Source organism: Thermobia domestica, chromosome 17, assembly GCF_964235325.1.
Source record: "Thermobia domestica chromosome 17, izTheDome1.hap1.1, whole genome shotgun sequence".
Lineage (NCBI taxonomy): Eukaryota > Metazoa > Arthropoda > Insecta > Zygentoma > Lepismatidae > Thermobia > Thermobia domestica.
The window spans coordinates 134,426,353-134,446,148 of record NC_137470.1 but is presented as its reverse complement, the minus strand read 5'-3'; the positions used below and the strand labels follow the sequence as shown (position 1 = coordinate 134,446,148).

Genomic DNA, 19,796 nt, shown 5'->3' with positions numbered 1-19,796 from the left:
AACTAAACACTTGTGTTCACGATATTTTATAAGATCCAGAACGCGTTACAATATGGCATAACTTTCTTTAGCTAGAGGTGCATAAGCAACAGGGATTGATACGGGTATCTCCTTACTGTTGCACAGGAGCACAGCCTTAAGGCTTGTTTTGGAGGCATCTATAAACAGCCTCCAATCTTCTACTTTGTACGGAATCTTCAGGTTCTGCATTAAACCTGGAACATCATTGCTAAATACTAACTTATCGGTGCAGCAGAAATATTTTGCAAGATCTTTTTAACGGTGGTGAAGAGTTAATACCGTAACTGTATCCTCCAGAAGATTCCACTGCTGTAATCTAGATGCTAAGAGCGTAGCTTTATTCTTTGGCAGTTCCAAATCACTAATCTGGTCATGAAGCTCTGCTTGTGTGAGTCGGTGTGGTTCAGAATAGTTGGTTTTCGGCTCAAATGAAGGATCAGGGTCACTGGTATGTGGAGCAGGTTCACCTTTGCTTTCATTCTCTGTATCACTTTCCTTCGGAATGGTAGCCAGGGGATCGGGAACAGGCAATCCTTCTCCATGGGCCACTGTACGAATGACAGATGGTATCACTGGGTATTCGATCTTCCTCTTCTTCGTATTTATACCTTTCTTCAAGCAGGGTAGCATGCAAAAGTAGCAGTCTGTACAATGGTTTGTTGGTTCATGCTAAATGGCGGGCACAGCAAAGCGCATGGAAACGTTCTTCCCATGCATCCAGCTATTAAGAATAGATGAACAACTCGTACAACAAACGTGGGGAGCCCATGATTTATCCTGGTCTCCAACACGACATCAAAAGTATAGTAAATATGCTCTTCGCACTGCAGCAGTCAATGACCGCTTCCTGCAACCACAAATCACGCCCACACAAATGTAGCATACTTTCCACCAAATTTTTACAAATGCGGGACATTGCTGCCCTTTCCTTGAATCACTGACACTCCACAATGAAAACAATATGATAATGTCCTCACTCACTACTTTCAAACTGCTGGTTCACCAGTAACACAAACAGTCTGCCAAATTACTGCTTGAAGCACGCCACGAATATGATTAGAGAAATTAACTGGAGCTGTTGCAACTTGCAGTCATTACCTCACGTGACTCATGAGACGCTCGCACTAGCTGTTGATAACGTGCAACGTTGCCAAGTCAAATATGCAGCAAATACTTTTCAAGAACGATACTTTGTACTGTGTAAAACAATAATTTCAAATCATGTACTTACAATGTCCCATAGCGTTATATGCAAAATATGAAACGCTAAGTTACTCAGAAACCTGAGCCAGGAGAGAATTTTAAGTGCTATTTTCTCGTTCTGTGGCCAAAAACCAATAAATAACGGTTACTTTCGTTTCTGTAGAAAATAAAAAGTGAAAAATGTTGAACAGTGTAACAAATATCACTAAGTATTAAAATAACAAGTATTACAAGTAATTTGTCGATAATAAAATAATGAAGATACTGGACTTGTGTTATTATGGCACTCATTAGTCTCTCATATTGGTTTTAGATACTATAACCCTGATGTGGAAAAGGAATATACTGATGTTTAAGCAATAATGTCTGGAAATCAAACAACAAATAGTCACTGTGCATAAACCCAGTCTATTTTCACAATAATGTAATAAGGCAAACAACACATTTAGTTTACTCATATCTTTCCTTTATATAATCAGAGTCCTACACTTCACTTCCTGATTCCTCAGCACTGGGAGTCTGATCTTTACCATACCGGTCCAGAACTCTTTGACAGTAAAGTTGCTCTGCTTGTAAAATTGAGGACAGGCATTTTTCAATATCCTTGGTTTTAGGAGTTTTCAGGGAATTTCAGCTCTATATGCTCTCCCCAAGTTTTTGTCATCAACTTTTGCTTTTCCTGTTATCATGAATATTTCTGTAAGTAAGCCGCTTGATGACTTCCTTGCAGTTATAGTTTTTAATGTGCATTCTATTATTCTATAAAATGTCACTTTCCATTTTTCTTCCAGTTGGAAAAAACAGCCTTAAAATCTTCGATCATACTTTGTTCCACTTTAACCACATTAATATTTCTTGACACTTGCGTCTCCATGCGGCGACAGTGGAACATTGTGCTGTTATGATTCACAGCCATGCTAAACTCGTGTCGGCTGTTTGCTTTCCGGAACTTGCCAAAAAGTGGACTTGTGCTAGAGCTCTGCACGGGCTCGGGCCGTAAATTTTATGCATATACAGTGACTAGCAGAATTATTTGGACAGTTCCAATAAAATACATGTAACTGGCTGTGACTTCGAAATGAAAACATATTTTGTACACAATACATAAGAAAAAGGAGCTGTACACACATACTTAAAAATTACAATGAAGCACTTAGTTGCTGTCAACAGTACGGATAAAAGTAATCGCAATGAAAGCCATGCTCAATTTTCTTCCAGCAAAATTATTCGGACAGTACGACATCTATGAGAATGATGTGAGTATTATGAAAGGTTGTGCTGGTGTTGAGGGTTGTGTTAGGTACTGCAGCCGCTAGCGTGGGAGTAAGATACAAGTCATTGTCAACACGAAGAACGGGTCGAAAAGAATGAATACGACATTTCAACAGCGACAATTAGCAATTTTTCATCATGAAAAAGAAAAAGGTTGCAGAAAAATTGCAGAGATACTGAAAATGAAAAAAGTACAGTATGTGATATTATCAAGCGATAAAAGTTGAAGATAGAGTTAATTTCTTCTCTAACATGGGACGTCCAAGGACATTTTCGGAGAGACAGGAAGCCGCAATAGTCTGGAAAGTGAAAAAGAATCCACGAGTAAGTGCTCCAAAACCGCTGCCGAGGTAGAAGAAGAAATGGGGATCGACCTGAGTCCCGACACAATTAGAAGGGTGCTGAGGAGAGCTGATTTTCATGGCCGCGTAGCACGCAGAAAGCCTCATATCAACAAAACAAACCGGAGAAAAAGACTAGCTTTTGCGAAAGAATATCGGTATATGGGTGCCGACTGGTGGAACCACTTGATTTTTTCTGATGAAAGCAAATTCAATATCTTCAGTTCGGATGGGAAGGGAATGATGTGGAGAAGACCCAATACAGAGCTGGAGGAACAAAATCTACAGTCGTCAGTGAAATACGGAGGAGGAAGCGTAATGGTATGGGGCTGCATGTCAGCCTCTGGGGTAGGTAAGCTGGTGTTCGTAGAACAGTCAATGGACAAACCTGCAAATTCTCAAAGACAATTTAAAGAAGAGCGCTGAAAAATGGGGATATTAGACACATTCAAATTCTACCAAGACAACGACCCGAAATACACAGCTCATGTTGTACAACTGTGGTCACTATGCAATTGCTCAAAGGTACTCCATCCCCCTCCACAGTCCCCAGATATGAACCCCATTGAACATTTGTGGGACAAACTAGAGAAACAAGTTTGGAAAACATCCATAACCTCAAAGGCGCATCTGAAGGACGTGCTTCGTCAAGAATGGGCCAAGATTACTGTTGCATACACTCGCAAACTTGTGAATAGTATGCCAAATAGACTACGCGCAGTTCTTAAGCAAAAAGGACTGCCTACGAGATATTGAGTGTTTTTTTTCCTCTTGATAAATGTTATTTCTGTTCTACTATCCGAATAAATTTTGCAACACCCGAAATCGTATTCTGTTTGTTTTGATTTCACTACTTTATGTTGATTGTTATGTTATTTTATTTTCGAAGTGTAAAAGTGCTTGTGTTTGTTGGTTGTCAGAAAATGATAACATTATTTACATTTGCTTTTTCTTTTAAATAAATACCATCTTTTGTTTAAGCACTACAGTGTCCGAATAATTCTACTAATCACTGTTGGTCGTCTATGTTATATGTTAGTAGTATGCATATAACAATCCATTTTAATTCCATGAATTATTGTGATATATGTTGAAACATTCATTCACAGACTTTGCGCTATATAGTGCACAAGGTACCATAGTTGAAATTTTGGCCGTCAGAGGGTGAATGACTGACAGAGTGCAGGTGGAAGGAGCAAGATTTCTGCTAATGCTTGTTTCCAGAGTTAGGACCAAAATAAATTAACCTCAAAATCAAGATACTTCTAGTTAAGCAGTTATAACAAAATTAGATGTGGATAGAAAGCGTGAAGTTTTGTGTGTAAGGTTGTCAATTTGAATTACTGTGACAATGAAAATTAATATCAGTAATTACGAAAATAATTTGAAAAGTGTAGTTTTCAGACATACTGCCACCAAGGTTGGTGGCTCCTTACATCTCCTCACTCCGGCATAAGAACGGTGTTTTGTTAGTTTTGAGTGTTGTTAAATATACTACAGGGGTGCAGAAGAGAGAATTCGACTTTTAGTTCTTTAAGAATGAACATCATCATCGTGTTAAAAAGGAATTATATTTTTACTTGTGGCACACTGGACAAAAACTTGGTGTTAAAAGGGATTCAACTTTAGTTCAAGTGTGTTTAATAACTCATATACCCGGTGTTACCATGTTACCAAGTAGTTGGTAATCTGAGATAGGAGAACAATATACAGTAGTAGCTTATAGTTAAAAAAAAAAAAACTATAATATTCTGTAGTTAAAATGTGTTCTACGTCAACAGATATGTGACACGTACTTATGTGTGAAACTTCTGATAAAGCAGTTTGCCAGTGAGAGAACTGAACACTAAACCGAAATGTAAATGTAGCTCTACGAAACTCACAAGTAAACAGAAAGATATATTAAAGTACCACATATATTCTGTTAGTATATAGTAACAGAAAAAAGTAAATAATTACTACAAGATATTTAAGTGAGTGAAATAGATATACAGGGTGTTTTGAAACAACTCCGACAACGTTTGGGAGGTGATTCCTGACACCAAGATAAGACAAAAAGTATAGACCAACCTGGGTGCACAAATGCTTCCTTTGGGTGTTATAGGCTGACGAAAACAAAAAAAATGAAGTTTAAATGTCCATAATTCCAAAAGTATGGGACTTACCGTAGTCGGGTCAAGACTTCACTTAGGATGTAATATGTGCCCTATCCAAAAAACACATGTTTCAGAATTCTATGGTACCTACACAACAATTTTTATAGATTGGGTTTGGCTACTGGCATATAATATAAAGTACTCACCAACTACCTCTGTAAAAATTGTTTCGGAAGTATCGCAGAATTCTCAAATTTGGATATTTGGATAGGGCACATACTAGTTCCTAGATGAAGTCTTCACCCGACTACAGTAGGTCCTATAGTTTTAGAGCTATGGACCTTCAAAGTTCATTTTTCCATGTTTTCGGCAGCCTATATCTCCGAAAGGAAGCATTTGCGCACCCAGGTTGGCCTATACTTTTTATCTTATCTTGGTGTTAGGAATCACCTCCCAAACGTTGCCGGTGTTGTTTTGAAACACCCTGTACATTTTTTTTTGTTAACAATGCTACAAAGTGATATTTTTTAAAAATCTCTAGTGGAATTAAACTTAGTTAATTAGTATCCTGGTTCAGCAAGAACATGTAATATTTATTTCGAATATAATAGTTTCGTCAAGCTGTATATCTCAGCAGTCATAATCAAAATAGTTAAGCATGTGTTAAGTGATCTATAATGGAGAGGCTACAAGTTTGGCTTGCTATTGGGAAGAAGCAGGTCGGATGGTGGATTTGAACGTGGGAGCCTTCTATGTTAAGAGCTACGCGGGAAGAACAAGATATTACTCAAGATGAAATGGTGCACAAACTCAAAAATGAATTTAAAATATAATTCCGGAATCAATAAATAAAATCCTTATTTTTTTTTTTTTTTGGAAATATTATTTTGGTGTTATCAGTGCCTGTGCTGTGTGTATATATTTTATTAGTGAATGATTAAAATTCTATCAAATGGAGTTGGATTACTCATCTGTCCACCCTAAGGAGATACGAAAGTATGTGATAAATAAATTTCAATATGTTGCTTACTTTTGAGGCAACGGAAGATGTGGAGATATTAGTAGTCAGTAACTTTGCCATTATTAGTTCTGATAGTTTGTATGTGGCATGTTAGGTGTAGAATTTCAAGAAGTAAAACCACAGGAAAAGACCCTGAGATCAAAATAAAATTTCTATTCATTTTGTTCAGCTGATGAGATCTTTCAAAATTAAACTCCATCAGAGTTACTTTAGTTTGAATGCTGGACTATTCACTCTTAATGTGTATTTTGGAAATTAGAAACCTTAGTCTTTGCTCTACCGACATTTATTTACAATTTTGAATATTAATTAGTAGGCTCCGGATTTTTAGGTTCGAACCTATTTTATTCATGTACAGTGAATGCAAAATATTCGTGTTTTCTTTACATTTCAAGTTGCTATAAGTAGAACTATATTAGTTTTATAGGACCTAAAATGTCCTAATTGGGGGGTTAGGACCTAAAAAATCCTAAATTAGCTTTTAGAACCTATAACGTCCTAAATGATTCTTTGTAGTTATTTTTAACTTGAAAAATACTTTCAAACACGTAGTCAATCGTCAACGACATAATTTCATCTGTAAGGAAGGTTTTCTTGAAAGCTCCTAACAGTGGCTACCTTCAAGGATATGCTTCCAAACAAACCAGTGCCACCACAGCCCGTTGTGTCCCGTTGGGGAACGTGGCTCTCAGCAGCACTGTACTAAGCAGATAATTTTGAAAGCATTGTTCAGGTCATCGATTCGCTCGACGAGATTGAAGCTGCTTCAATCACGTCTGCAAAAAAAAAAAAAAAAAAAAAAAAAAAAAGCACTGAAGTCACTGTTTGCTGTACAACAGCTAAGTTACATTAAAGCCAACTTTTCTCATCTGCCTCAAGCCATCACTGAATTGGAGAAGAAGTCTCTTCTACTAACAGGTGCTCTTCAAATTCTTCAAGAACTGAAAGAGAAAAAAAGTACCTGGGGATGTTGGAACAAAAATTGCGGACAAGTTGGAGGCGGTTTTGAAACGCAGTCCTGATTTCACACAGATACAACTAGTGGGCCAAATTCTTCGTGGAGACAATGTCCAAGAAAATTTGCTATGGAATCCCGAGGAATTAGCCAGTATGAAGTATGCGCCTCTTACATCGTGTGATGTGGAATGCAGTTTTTCTGCATTCAACAGAATTTTGTTAGACGACAGGAAAAAGTTCACAACAGAAAATCTTGCCAAATATTTTGTTGTTCAGTGCCATTACAGAGAGTGAAGTGACCACTTTTTGAGCCATAGAAAACATGAAAAGTGCCGGAAAAACAATATTTGAACATTCGTAATTCCTCAGTGTATCGTTAGAAAAGTGAAGTGATATTTGTGGTGTATAAAATTTCAAATATAAGAAAACTGACAAAAACTACTACTACTACTACTACTGCTACTACTATAGTACGAGAGGCCATACATATGTTAAACTATATCTCAACTATCAAAAAAGTCCAAGGTAAGAAGAGTTTTATTATTTTTATTACGCAGAAGACTGGTTAGCATAAAGCTTACTAAATTAAGGTTACCATTTAAGTATGAAATAGCTAACAAAGTGTTTAAAGTGTAGTCATATTCCGTTTTCAGTAATATAACGCTAAAAATCCTAAACCGTGTTTTTAAAAATCTATAAAATCCTAAAATGCACTTTTCAAAATCCTAATTTGAATTTTTTTGGGACCTAAAAATCCGAAGCCTATTAATTAGTTATAATTATACCAACTCGTATACATAACTTGGGAGTACCAGCGTTCTTTCACACTGGCTCTCCGCAATGTGTTGTTTATAGAAACAAGGTCTGATAGAATAGTTCTAGGACATTTTTTAAGTGATAGCTATAAAAGAACTTACCACGGGTGTCAAATTTCTGTATCGTTCGACTACTCGACATATTGCAGCAAGTGTTGCATCCACAAGAGGAATTACTAAAGCATAATGAATTCCAAAGCCGTATCTCTGAACCGCATCCACCTCAAGAATATCACACAACTCCAAAGTAAAATCCAGGACAGGTAAAATGAACTCAATTCGTGATCCTAAAAAATAAACGTAAAACACCTCTTACTTTTAAGAAATCAGTATCAAACGTTCAATGATACAATTGACATGTTACATCAGAGATAATAATAAGTCACAAACATTAAAAAAATACATTATAAATAACTAGCAGAATATCTATTCTCCGTACGGGAAGAATACCTTTCATTTTGGACAAAAAGGGATAAATTTGGTTTCAAACAGCATCGGAAATGTCACTGTTCATCTCAGCAATCCCGGAAACATTGATTCGACACTAATATGGGTCATTTTCGACCATTTTTAAATATGTCTCCTCCCTTAAGTTGCTCCGTCAAAGTGAAATGATGAAGATCATTCCAGGCCTGAACCTCATCTATGTGGCAAATTGGATCGAGATCTGTCGCAATGGAGATCGGTCGGATGGTTCAAGAGGTATAAAATCACAAACATAGTCACATTAATAGTCTATATAGATTAGGTATTTTGATTTAGAAATATAGGGCATAACGATAATACTATCAGAACTTTCAAATGGAAAAGAACAAAACCTACAAGTGATAATGAAAAAAAAAGTTGTTGTACAGTCCGCAGCGAAAAACCTGCAACATTAGCATGTAAGTTTATTGTGAAACGACGAAGTCTTTTGCTCCAAAATAAGTAAGCAGGGGAGGACGACGAAGATTCTCATAGCGCGATTCGTGCCACTTAGACGTTATGTTGATTCCTTGCTCTGTTAGACGTAGTTGTACACGTCTTTTTAGAAAAACCTCAACTGCTCTCGAGAGATTAAGTACTTCGAAATGGTATTTTATTATGTCACTTTGATTAAACTTCCCATTTGCAAGACGTAGTCGGATATGCAGCGAACCGCGGAGGCCTGCCGTCGAAAATTTGGCAAGCCGATGGAGGCTTAACGCGGCGGTACCGTTACGAGATTACTCAAATGCCGCAATTTTACCGCCAGGTGGTAATAAGCCGGCATCTGCCTTTTCTCCTCATCTGAACCGCTAGTGCCGGTGCAACGGGCAATTTTTACCCTAGCAAATTATTACCCTAGAGGGTAAAATTTGCCCGGGAAAATTTGACGTCAACAAAAGGGTTCAAATATTATCGTGAAAATATTACCCTACATGTCAATCAAATATATTGTTGAAAGGTGGGTAAAAATTGACCGGGAAAAAATGACTTCTCACGAAAGAGGGTAATAATATCCCGGGCAAATTGTACCCTATACCTAAACTCGCTTGAACTAAACAGTAAATTTCTCCTAAAGAGGGTAATAATTGACCAGGAAAAAATGACTTCTCACGAAAGAGGGTAATAATTTCCCGGGCAAATTGTACCCTATAGCTAAACTCGCTTGAACTACACAGTAAATTTCTCCTAAAGAGGATAATAATTGACCAGGAAAAAATGACTTCTCACGAAAGAGGGTAATAATATCCCGGGCAAATAGTACTCTCTTGCTAAACTCTATAGAATTACAGTATACATTTCTCCTAAGAAGGGTAATAATTGACCAGGAAAAAAGGACTTCTCACGAATAAGGGTAATAATATCCCGGGCAAATTGTACCCTATAGCTAAACTCGCTTGAACTACACAGTAAATTTCTCCTAAAGAGGGTAATAATTGACCAGGAAAACATGACTTCTCACGAAAGAGGGTAATAATTTCCCGGGCAAATTGTACCCTAAAGCTAAAATCGCTTGAACTACACAGTAAATTTCTCCTAAAGAGGGTAATAATTGACCAGGAAAAAATGACTTCTCACGAAAAAGGGTAATAATATCCCGGGCAAATAGTACCCTCTTGCTAAACTCTATAGAATTACAGTATACATTTCTCCTAAGAAGGGTAATAATTGACCAGGAAAAAATGACTTCTCACGAAAGATGGTAATAATATCCCGGGCAAATTGTACCCTATAGCTAAACTCACTTGAACTACACAGTAAATTTCTCCTAAAGAGGGTAATAATTGACCAGGAAAAAATGACTTCTCACGAAAGAGGGTAATAATTTCCCGGGCAAATTGTACCCTATAGCTAAACTCGCTTGAACTACACAGTAAATTTCTCCTAAAGAGGGTAATAATTGACCAGGAAAAAATGACTTCTCACGAAAGAGGGTAATAATATCCCGGGCAAATTGTACCCTATAGCTAAACTCGGTTGAACTACACAGTAAATTTCTCTTAAAGAGGGTAATAATTGACCAGGAAAAAATGACTTCTCACGAAAGAGGGTAATAATATCCCGGGCAAATAGTACCCTCTTGCCAAACTCTACAGAATTACAGTATACATTTCTCCTTAGAAGGGTAATAATTGACCAGGAAAAAATGACTTCTCACGAAAGAGGGTAATAATTTCCCGGGCAAATTGTACCCTATAGCTAAACTCGCTTGAACTACACAGTAAATTTCTCCTAAAGAGGGTAATAATTGACCAGGAAAAAATGACTTCTCACGAAGGAGGGTAATAATTTCCCGGGCAAATTGTACCCTATAGCTAAACTCGTTTGAACTACACAGTAAATTTCTCCTAAAGAGGGTAATAATTGACCAGGAAAATATGACTTCTCACGAAAGAGGGTAATAATATCCCGGGCAATATGTACCCTATACCTAAACTCGCTTGAACTACACAGTAAATTTCTCCTAAAGAGGGTAATAATTGACCAGGAAAAAATGACTTCTCACGAAAGAGGGTAATAATTTCCCGGGCAAATTGTACCCTATAGCTAAACTCGCTTGAACTACACAGTAAATTTCTCCTAAAGAGAGTAATAATTGACCAGGAAAAAATGACTTCTCACAAAAGAGGGTAATAATATCCCGGGCAAATAGTACCCTCTTGCTAAATTCTATTTAATTACAGTATACATTTCTCCTAAGAAGGGTAATAATTGACCAGGAAAAAATGACTTCTCACGAAAGAGGGTAATAATATCCCGGGCAAATAGTACCCTCTTGCTAAACTCTATAGAATTACAGTATACATTTCTCCTAAGAAGGGTAATAATTGACCAGGAAAAAATGACTTCTCACGAAAGAGGGTAATAATATCCCGGGCAAATTGTACCCTATAGCTAAACTCGCTTGAACTACACAGTAAATTTCTCCTAAAGAGGGTAATAATTGACCAGGAAAAAATGACTTCTCACGAAAGAGGGTAATAATTTCCCGGGCAAATAGTACCCTCTTGCTAAACTCTATAGAATTACAGTATACATTTCTCCTAAGAAGGGTAATAATTGACCAGGAAAAAATGACTACTCACGAAAGAGGGTAATAATATCCCGGGCAAATAGTACCCTCTTGCTAATCTCTATAGAATTACAGTATACATTTCTCCTAAGAAGGGTAATAATTGACCAGGAAAAAATGACTTCTCACGAAAGAGGGTAATAATATCCCGGGCAAATTGTACCCTATAGCTAAACTCGCTTGAACTACACAGTAAATTTCTCCTAAAGAGGGTAATAATTGACCAGGAAAAAATGACTACTCACGAAAGAGGGTAATAATATCCCGGGCAAATAGTACCCTCTTGCTAAACTCTATAGAATTACAGTATACATTTCTCCTAAGAAGGGTAATAATTGACCAGGAAAAAATTACGTTTCACGAAAGAGGGTAATAATTTTCCGGGCAAATTGTACCCTATAGCTAAACTCGTTTGAACTACACAGTAAATTTCTCCTAAAGAGGGTAATAATTGACCAGGAAAAAATGACTTCGCACTAAAGGGGGTAATAAAATCTAAATCAAATTATACTTTATAGCTAAACTCCATTGAACTAAGCAGTAAATTTCACCTAAGGAGGGTAATAATTGACTAGTAAAAAATTACTTCTGACGAAAGGTTGTAATAATATCCCGTGCTAGTTGCGGCATGTGATTTTACGGCATTTGGAAACTCGAAGGACGATTTTTTGAATCAGCTTGTGACCCAGGATGAAATGTGGTTTCATCACTTTGATACGAAAGCCGAAGAGGAGTCATGCGAGTGGCGCCACTCAGGATCTCCAAGGCCGATAATTTTCAAAAGCACAAAAGTCCGCAGGAAACGTGCTTGCCTCAATATTCTGGGATAAGGATGATGTTTTGCTCTCAGACTACCTTCCAATGGGCCAAATCATAACTGCAGATTATTACTGCAGTCTGCTGGCTAAGGTAAAGGGCGCTATTAAAGAAAATACCCCTGAAAGTTGAAACGAGGTGTTTTGTTTTTGCAGGACAAAGCTTCCGTCCACAAGGCTAGCTGAACAATGGATATTCTGAGGGACCTAGGGTTTCAGTGCATTGACCACCCACCTTACTCGCCAGATCTTGCTTCTTCTGATTATTATCTCTTTTCGAAACTCAAAAGAGCAGTGAAAGGACAGAAATTTCACAGTGATGAAGGGGTGATTACAGCTGTGGAACAGTTTTTTGCAGAACTTGAGAAATCTTGTTTTATTTTTATTTTATTTTATTTTTTTGAGGGGTTGGAAAAGTTGCAGAATCGAAGTGCCAAGTGTTTTGACCTTCGAGGGACTATGTTGGAAAAGCCTCAAACTTTCATGCCTGCAGTTCAAGTCCTTCTGGGTCGGGCCGAGAACTTATCAGCCCACCCTCGTAGTTATGTGGTACAGACAACAACATAAATTAATACACAATCAACTTTCACACACACATTTAGAAATGCATTAACTTCTTACAATGGCACGTTGAGATGGTATACTTTTTGCATTGCTATAACACACCTCGTGGGAAGAAATTACAAGAAAAAAAGTATACGAATTCAAAACAATGTACTTTATAGATATCTTAATCAAATTAAGATCTACAGTACAATTTTCATGGGAAAGGAAAAACTTTTTAATGTTAAGTATAATCTTTTGTTATATACCGCACCTTCACAAAAATTTACAAACTACTTATTTAGAATCTATTTGATGTACAATTTGCACCAGGTATAGTAACCTCTTATATTGTGAAGTCATTTCCCTTTGTCAATATTTACTCTCACTTCGAAAAATATACTTAACTTTTAGTGAAATTTTTACAGCTATTTCCTGAGATTTCATTTTTTGGTCAAAATCTACCTAATTCTAGAGTCATTTACTACACAGTTTGATTAAATTTACCAAGGTGTAAAATTTTCAAGGAATATTATTACAACTTATTTTGTGAAGCCTTTTCAAAATTTACACACACATATATATAGAACTAATATAAACAGCTTAATGAAATTCAGCTAGGCGGTACAATTTATCAGGGATATTGTTACCCCAAAGAATGCTTGATGTAAAGAAAGAAGTTTGTTTGTGATTCTTCGACTGCCTGAAAGCTTCTGAAAATACTTAAAGAAAGCGCAGTCAACTGGAGAAATCGACGACTCATTCAAAACCTGTACACACGACAACGAATGAAGCTGCGCTTGAATGAAAGAGAAAGAAACAGTATGAAGATTGAAAGAGGGGTCACACAAGGATGTAGTTTGTCGCCCCAATTATTGAATATTTACATAGAGTTTAAAGAAAGAAGCATTAATGGGAATTAGAGATTTCAAGATTGGAGGACGATCATTCACAAGATCAGGTATGCAGATGATACGGTGATAATAGCTAACACCAAAGGAGGAATACAGGAGAAGATTGACAAAATAGTTGACACTGGAAAATTGTATGGAATGGAAATTAACATCGAAAAGTCGAAAGTCATGAGAAAATCCCGTGGAAACACGGCTTACGGATCAGTGTAGAACAAGGAGAACTTGAGGAGGTAGACAATTTCAAGCATCTGGGAAGTATTTTGACGAGAGACACTTACTGCACCAAAGAACTCAGGTCAAGAATTGCCATAGCCAAAGAAGCATTCAAAAAGAAAAGATCAATCTTAACTAGAAGGCTCAATATTGGATTTAAAAAGAAGTTGGTCAAGTGCTATATATATGGAGAATTGGACTGTATGGCTCAGAGACTTGGACATCACGGAAGTTAGAGAAGAAATATTTAAGGAGCTTCGAAAAGTGGTGTTGGAGGAAGATTGAGCAGATAAAATGGACGAGAGAACAACAGATGACCAAGTTTTGAAAGGGATAGGATAGAAGAAGACACATCTAGGCACCTTCCTTCCTAAAAATGCGAACTGGATTGGACACACCTTGCGAAGAAACTGCCTTCTTCACACTGATATAAAGGAAAGATAGAAAGGAAGTGAGGAATAGGAAGAAATAGGAAATGACTGACCCATGATTTGAAGGAAAGGAAAAATTATCGGAAGTTAAAATAATAAGATTAACATCGACAAAACTGGAAGAACCACATCTAGGCCCAAATAAAAATTTGAAAAAAAAAATCCTCATTAGTCCCAGCATATGCCTAAAATAAAGAATACATAAAAATAATAATTATCATTAACCCCTTCTTGCTAAGTCATTTTTTGCTTAATTATTACCAACCTTTGGAAAAATGTAGTATGCTATGTAGTTGAACAGAGTTTAGATAGGAGGAACTATTTGCCCGGGATATTATTACCCTATTTCGTGAGAAGTCATTTGTTCCTGGTCAATTATTACCATCTTTAGAAGAAATGTATAGTGTAAAACTATAGAGTTCACCAAAAGGTTACTATTTGCCCGAGATATTACCATTTTTCCTGTGAAGTCATTTTTTGCTGGTCAATAATTACCCTCTTTAAGAGAAATTTACTGTGTAGTTCAAGCGAGTTTAGCTATAGAGTACAATTTGCCCGGGAAATTATTACCCTCTGTCGTGAGAAGTCATTTTTTCCTATTCAATTATTACCCTTCTTACGAGAAATGTACAGTGTAATTCAATAGTTTAGAAAGAGGGTACTTTTTGCCCGGGATATTATTACCCTCTTTCGTGAGAAGTCATTTTTTCCTGGTCAATTATTACCCTTCTAAGGAGAAATGTATACTGTAATTCCATAGAGTTTAGCTATAGGGTACAATTTGCGCGGGATATTATTACCCTCTTTCGTGAGAAGTCATTTTTTCCTGGTCAATTATTACCCTCTTTAGGAGAAATTTACTGTGTAGTTCAAGCGAGTTTAGCTATAGGGTACTATTTGCCCGGGATGTAATTACCCTCTTTCGTGAGAAGTCATTTTTTCCTGGTCAATTATTACCCTCTTTAGGAGAAATTTACTGTGTACTTCAAACGAGTTTAGCTATAGGGTACAATTTGCCCGGGATATTATTACCCTCTTTGGTGAGAAGTCATTTTTTCCTGGTCAATTACTACCCTCTTTAGGAGAAATTTACTGTGTAGTTCAAGCGAGTTTAGCTATAGGGTACAATTTGCCCGGGATATTATTACCATCTTTCGTGAGAAGACATATTTTCCTGGTCAATTATTACCCTTCTTAGGAGAAATGTATACTGTAATTCTATAGAGTTAAGCAAGAGGGTACTATTTGCCCGGGATATTATTACCCTCTTTCGTGAGAAGTCATTTTTTCCTGGTCAATTATTACCCTCTTTAGGAGAAATTTACTGTGTAGTTCAAGCGAGCTTAGCTATAGGGTACTATTTGCCCGGGATATTATTACCCTCTTTCGTGAGAAGTCACTTTTTCCTGGTCAATTATTACCCTCTTTAGGAGAAATTTACTGTGTAGTTCAAGCGAGTTTACCTATAGGGTACAATTTGCCCGGGATATTATTACCCTTTTTCGTGAGAAGTCATTTTTTCTTGGTCAATTATTACCCTTCTTAGGAGAAATGTATACTGTAATTCTATAGAGTTTAGCAAGAGGGTACTATTTGCCCGGGATATTATTACCCTTTTTGGTGAGAAGTCATTTTTTCCTGGCCAATTACTACCCTCTTTAGGAGAAATTTACTGTGTAGTTCAAGCGAGTTTAGTTATAGGGTACAATTTGCCCGAGATATTATTACCCTCTTTCGTGAGAAGACATATTTTCCTGGTCAATTATTACCCTTCTTAGGAGAAATGTATACTGTAATTCTATAGAGTTTAGCAAGAGGGTACTATTTGCCCGGGATATTATTACCCTCTTTCGTGAGAAGTCATTTTTTCCTGGTCAATTATTACCCTCTTTAGGAGAAATTTACTGTGTAGTTCAAGCGAGCTTAGCTATAGGGTACAATTTGCCCGGGAAATTATTACCCTCTTTCGTGAGAAGTCACTTTTTCCTGGTCAATTATTACCCTCTTTAGGAGAAATTTACTGTGTAGTTCAAACGAGTTTAGCTATAGGGTACAATTTGCCCGGGATATTTTTACCCTCTTTCGTGAGAAGTCATTTTTTCCTGGTCAATTATTACCCTCTTTAGGAGAAATTTACTGTGTAGTTCAACCGAGTTTAGCTATAGGGTACAATTTGCCCAGGATATTATTACCCTCTTTCGTGAGAAGTCATTTTTTCCTGGCCAATTACTACCCTCTTTAGGAGAAATTTACTGTGTATTTCAAGCGAGCTTAGCTATAGGGTACAATTTGCCCGGGATATTATTACCCTCTTTCGTGAGAAGTCATTTTTTCCTGGTCATTTATTACCCTCTTTAGGAGAAATTTACTGTGTAGTTGAAGCGAGTTTAGCTATAGGGTACAATTTGCCGGGGAAATTATTACCCTCTTTCGTGAGAAGTCATTTTTTCCTGGTCAATTATTACCCTCTTTAGGAGAAATTTACTGTGTAGTTCAACCGAGTTTAGCTATAGGGTACAATTTGCCCGGGAAATTATTACCCTCTTTCGTGAGGTCATTTTTTCCTGGTGAATTATTACCCTCTTTAGGAGAAATTTACTGTGTAGTTCAACCGAGTTTAGCTATAGGGTACAATTTGCCCGGGATATTATTACCCTCTTTCGTGAGAAGTCATTTTTTCCTGGTTATTTATTACCCTTCTTAGGAGAAATGTATACTGTAATTCTATAGAGTTTAGCAAGAGGGTACTATTTGCCCGGGATATTATTACCCTCTTTCGTGAGAAGTCATTTTTTCCTGGTCAATTATTACCCTCTTTAGGAGAAATTTACTGTGTAGTTCAAGCGAGTTTAGCTATAGGGTACAATTTACCCGGGATATTATTACCCTCTTTCGTGAGAAGTCATTTTTTCCTGGTCATTTATTACCCTCTTTAGGAGAAATTTACTGTGTAGTTCAAGCTAGTTTAGCTATAGGGTACAATTTGCCGGGGAAATTATTACCCTCTTTCGTGAGAAGTCATTTTTTCCTGGTCAATTATTACCCTCTTTAGGAGAAATTTACTGTGTACTTCAAACGAGTTTAGCTATAGGGTACAATTTGCCCGGGATATTATTACCCTCTTTCGTGAGAAGTCATTTTTTCCTGGTTATTTATTACCCTTCTTAGGAGAAATGTATACTGTAATTCTATAGAGTTTAGCAAGAGGGTACTATTTGCCCGGGATATTATTACCCTCTTTCGTGAGAAGTCATTTTTTCCTGGTCAATTATTACCCTCTTTAGGAGAAATTTACTGTGTAGTTCAAGCGAGTTTAGCTATAGGGTACAATTTGCCCGGGATATTATTACCCTCTTTCGTGAGAAGTCATTTTTTCCTGGTTATTTATTACCCTTCTTAGGAGAAATGTATACTGTAATTCTATAGAGTTTATCAAGAGGGTACTATTTGCCCGGGATATTATTACCCTCTTTCGTGAGAAGTCATTTTTTCCTGGTCAATTATTACCCTCTTTAGGAGAAATTTACTGTTTAGTTCAAGCGAGTTTAGCTATAGGGTACAATTTGCCCGGGAAATTATTACCCTCTTTCGTGAGAAGTCATTTTTTCCTGGTCAATTATTACCCTCTTTAGGAGAAATTTACTGTGTAGTTCAAGCGAGTTTAGCTATAGGGTACAATTTGCCCGGGAAATTATTACCCTCTTTCGTGAGAAGTCATTTTTTCCTGGTCATTTATTACCCTTCTTAGGAGAAATGTATACTGTAATTCTATAGAGTTAAGCAAGAGGGTACTATTTGCCCGGGATATTATTACCCTCTTTCGTGAGAAGTCATTTTTTCCTGGTCAATTATTACCCTCTTTAGGAGAAATTTACTCTGTAGTTCAAGCGAGTTTAGCTATAGGGTACAATTTGCCCGGGAAATTATTGCCCTCTTTCGTGAGAAGTCATTTTTTCCTGGTCAATTATTACCCTCTTTAGGAGAAATTTACTGTGTAGTTCAAGCGAGTTTAGCTATAGGGTACAATTTGCCCGGGATATTATTACCCTTATTCGTGAGAAGTCATTTTTTCCTGGTCAATTATTACCCTTCTTAGGAGAAATGTATACTGTAATTCTATAGAGTTTAGCAAGAGGGTACTATTTGCCCGGGATATTATTACCCTCTTTCGTGAGAAGTCATTTTTTCCTGGTCAATTATTACCCTCTTTAGGAGAAATTTACTGTGTAGTTCAAGCGAGTTTAGCTATAGGGTACAATTTGCCCGGGATATTATTACCCTTATTCGTGAGAAGTCATTTTTTCCTGGTCAATTATTACCCTTCTTAGGAGAAATGTATACTGTAATTCTATAGAGTTTAGCAAGAGGGTACTATTTGCCCGGGATATTATTACCCTCTTTCGTGAGAAGTCATTTTTTCCTGGTCAATTATTACCCTCTTTAGGAGAAATTTACTGTGTAGTTCAAGCGAGTTTATCTATACGGTGCAATTTGCCCGGGAAATTATTACCCTCTTTCGTGAGAAGTCATTTTTTCCTGGTCATATATTACCCTCTTTAGGAGAAATTTACTGTGTAGTTCAAGCGAGTTTAGCTATAGGGTACAATTTGCCCGGGATATTATTACCCTCTTTCGTGAGAAGTCATTTTTTTCCTGGTTATTTATTACCCTTCTTAGGAGAAATGTATACTGTAATTCTATAGAGTTTAGCAAGAGGGTACTATTTGCCCGGGATATTATTACCCTCTTTCGTGAGAAGTCATTTTTCCTGGTCAATTATTACCCTCTTTAGGAGAAATTTACTGTGTAGTTCAACCGAGTTTAGCTATAGGGTACAATTTGCCCGGGAAATTATTACCCTCTTTCGTGAGAAGTCATTTTTTCCTGGTCAATTATTACCCTCTTTAGGAGAAATTTACTGTGTAGTTCAAGCGAGTTTAGCTATAGGGTACAATTTGCCCGGGATATTATTACCCTCTCTCGTGAGAAGTCATTTTTTCCCGGTCAATTTTTACCCACCTTTCAACAATATATTTGATTGACATGTAGGGTAATATTTTCACGATAATATTTGTACCCCTATTGTTGACGTCAAATTTTCCCGGGCAAATTTTACCCTCTAGGGTAATAATTTGCTAGGGTAAAAATTGCCCGTTACACCGGCTTGAAACCAGCAGTATCACATTAAACCGCCAGAATGGCACTTCTCTGCCGCCTTTGATCCTCTATTCTCAATTTTGCCAACAACGTATTGCCATGGTATTTATACCCTTAAAGTTCTATACCAATGCATAGTTAAAACAAGGAATAACTACGGCTTTAGCATACTTGTATATGAATTTAACACCAAAGACATTGCTTTCTGAGCATATCAGAAGTAGCTAGTAATTCTCGGTGAGAATTTTTAATTGAATTTTATTGTTTGCAACGGACAAAGCTTTCCGCAGTATATTTGACATTTTTGCAAAGTAACGAATAACGAAAAAATGTTCTCCTGTAGGCCTAATCGGTCACGAAAATAGTTCTGTAAGTTTATGTACCGTCTGACAAAGTTACATGCTTGAAATCAACCCTGCTTGAAATCAAGGTATATCTAAAAACTATATTGAAAGGATA

General features: G+C 36.9%; 1 protein-coding gene across 1 annotated transcript in view; it reads right to left on the bottom strand.

The window, feature by feature from the left end:
• The window catches only part of LOC145674190 (condensin-2 complex subunit G2-like), a 101,498-nt gene that overhangs the window by 20,020 nt on the left and 61,682 nt on the right, over positions 1–19,796 (bottom strand). Inside the window, exon 8 of the mRNA XM_081744022.1 lies at positions 7,829–8,013. Within this exon, the coding sequence (XP_081600148.1) occupies positions 7,829–8,013 (185 nt within the window). The remainder of the gene's footprint in view (positions 1–7,828; positions 8,014–19,796) is intronic.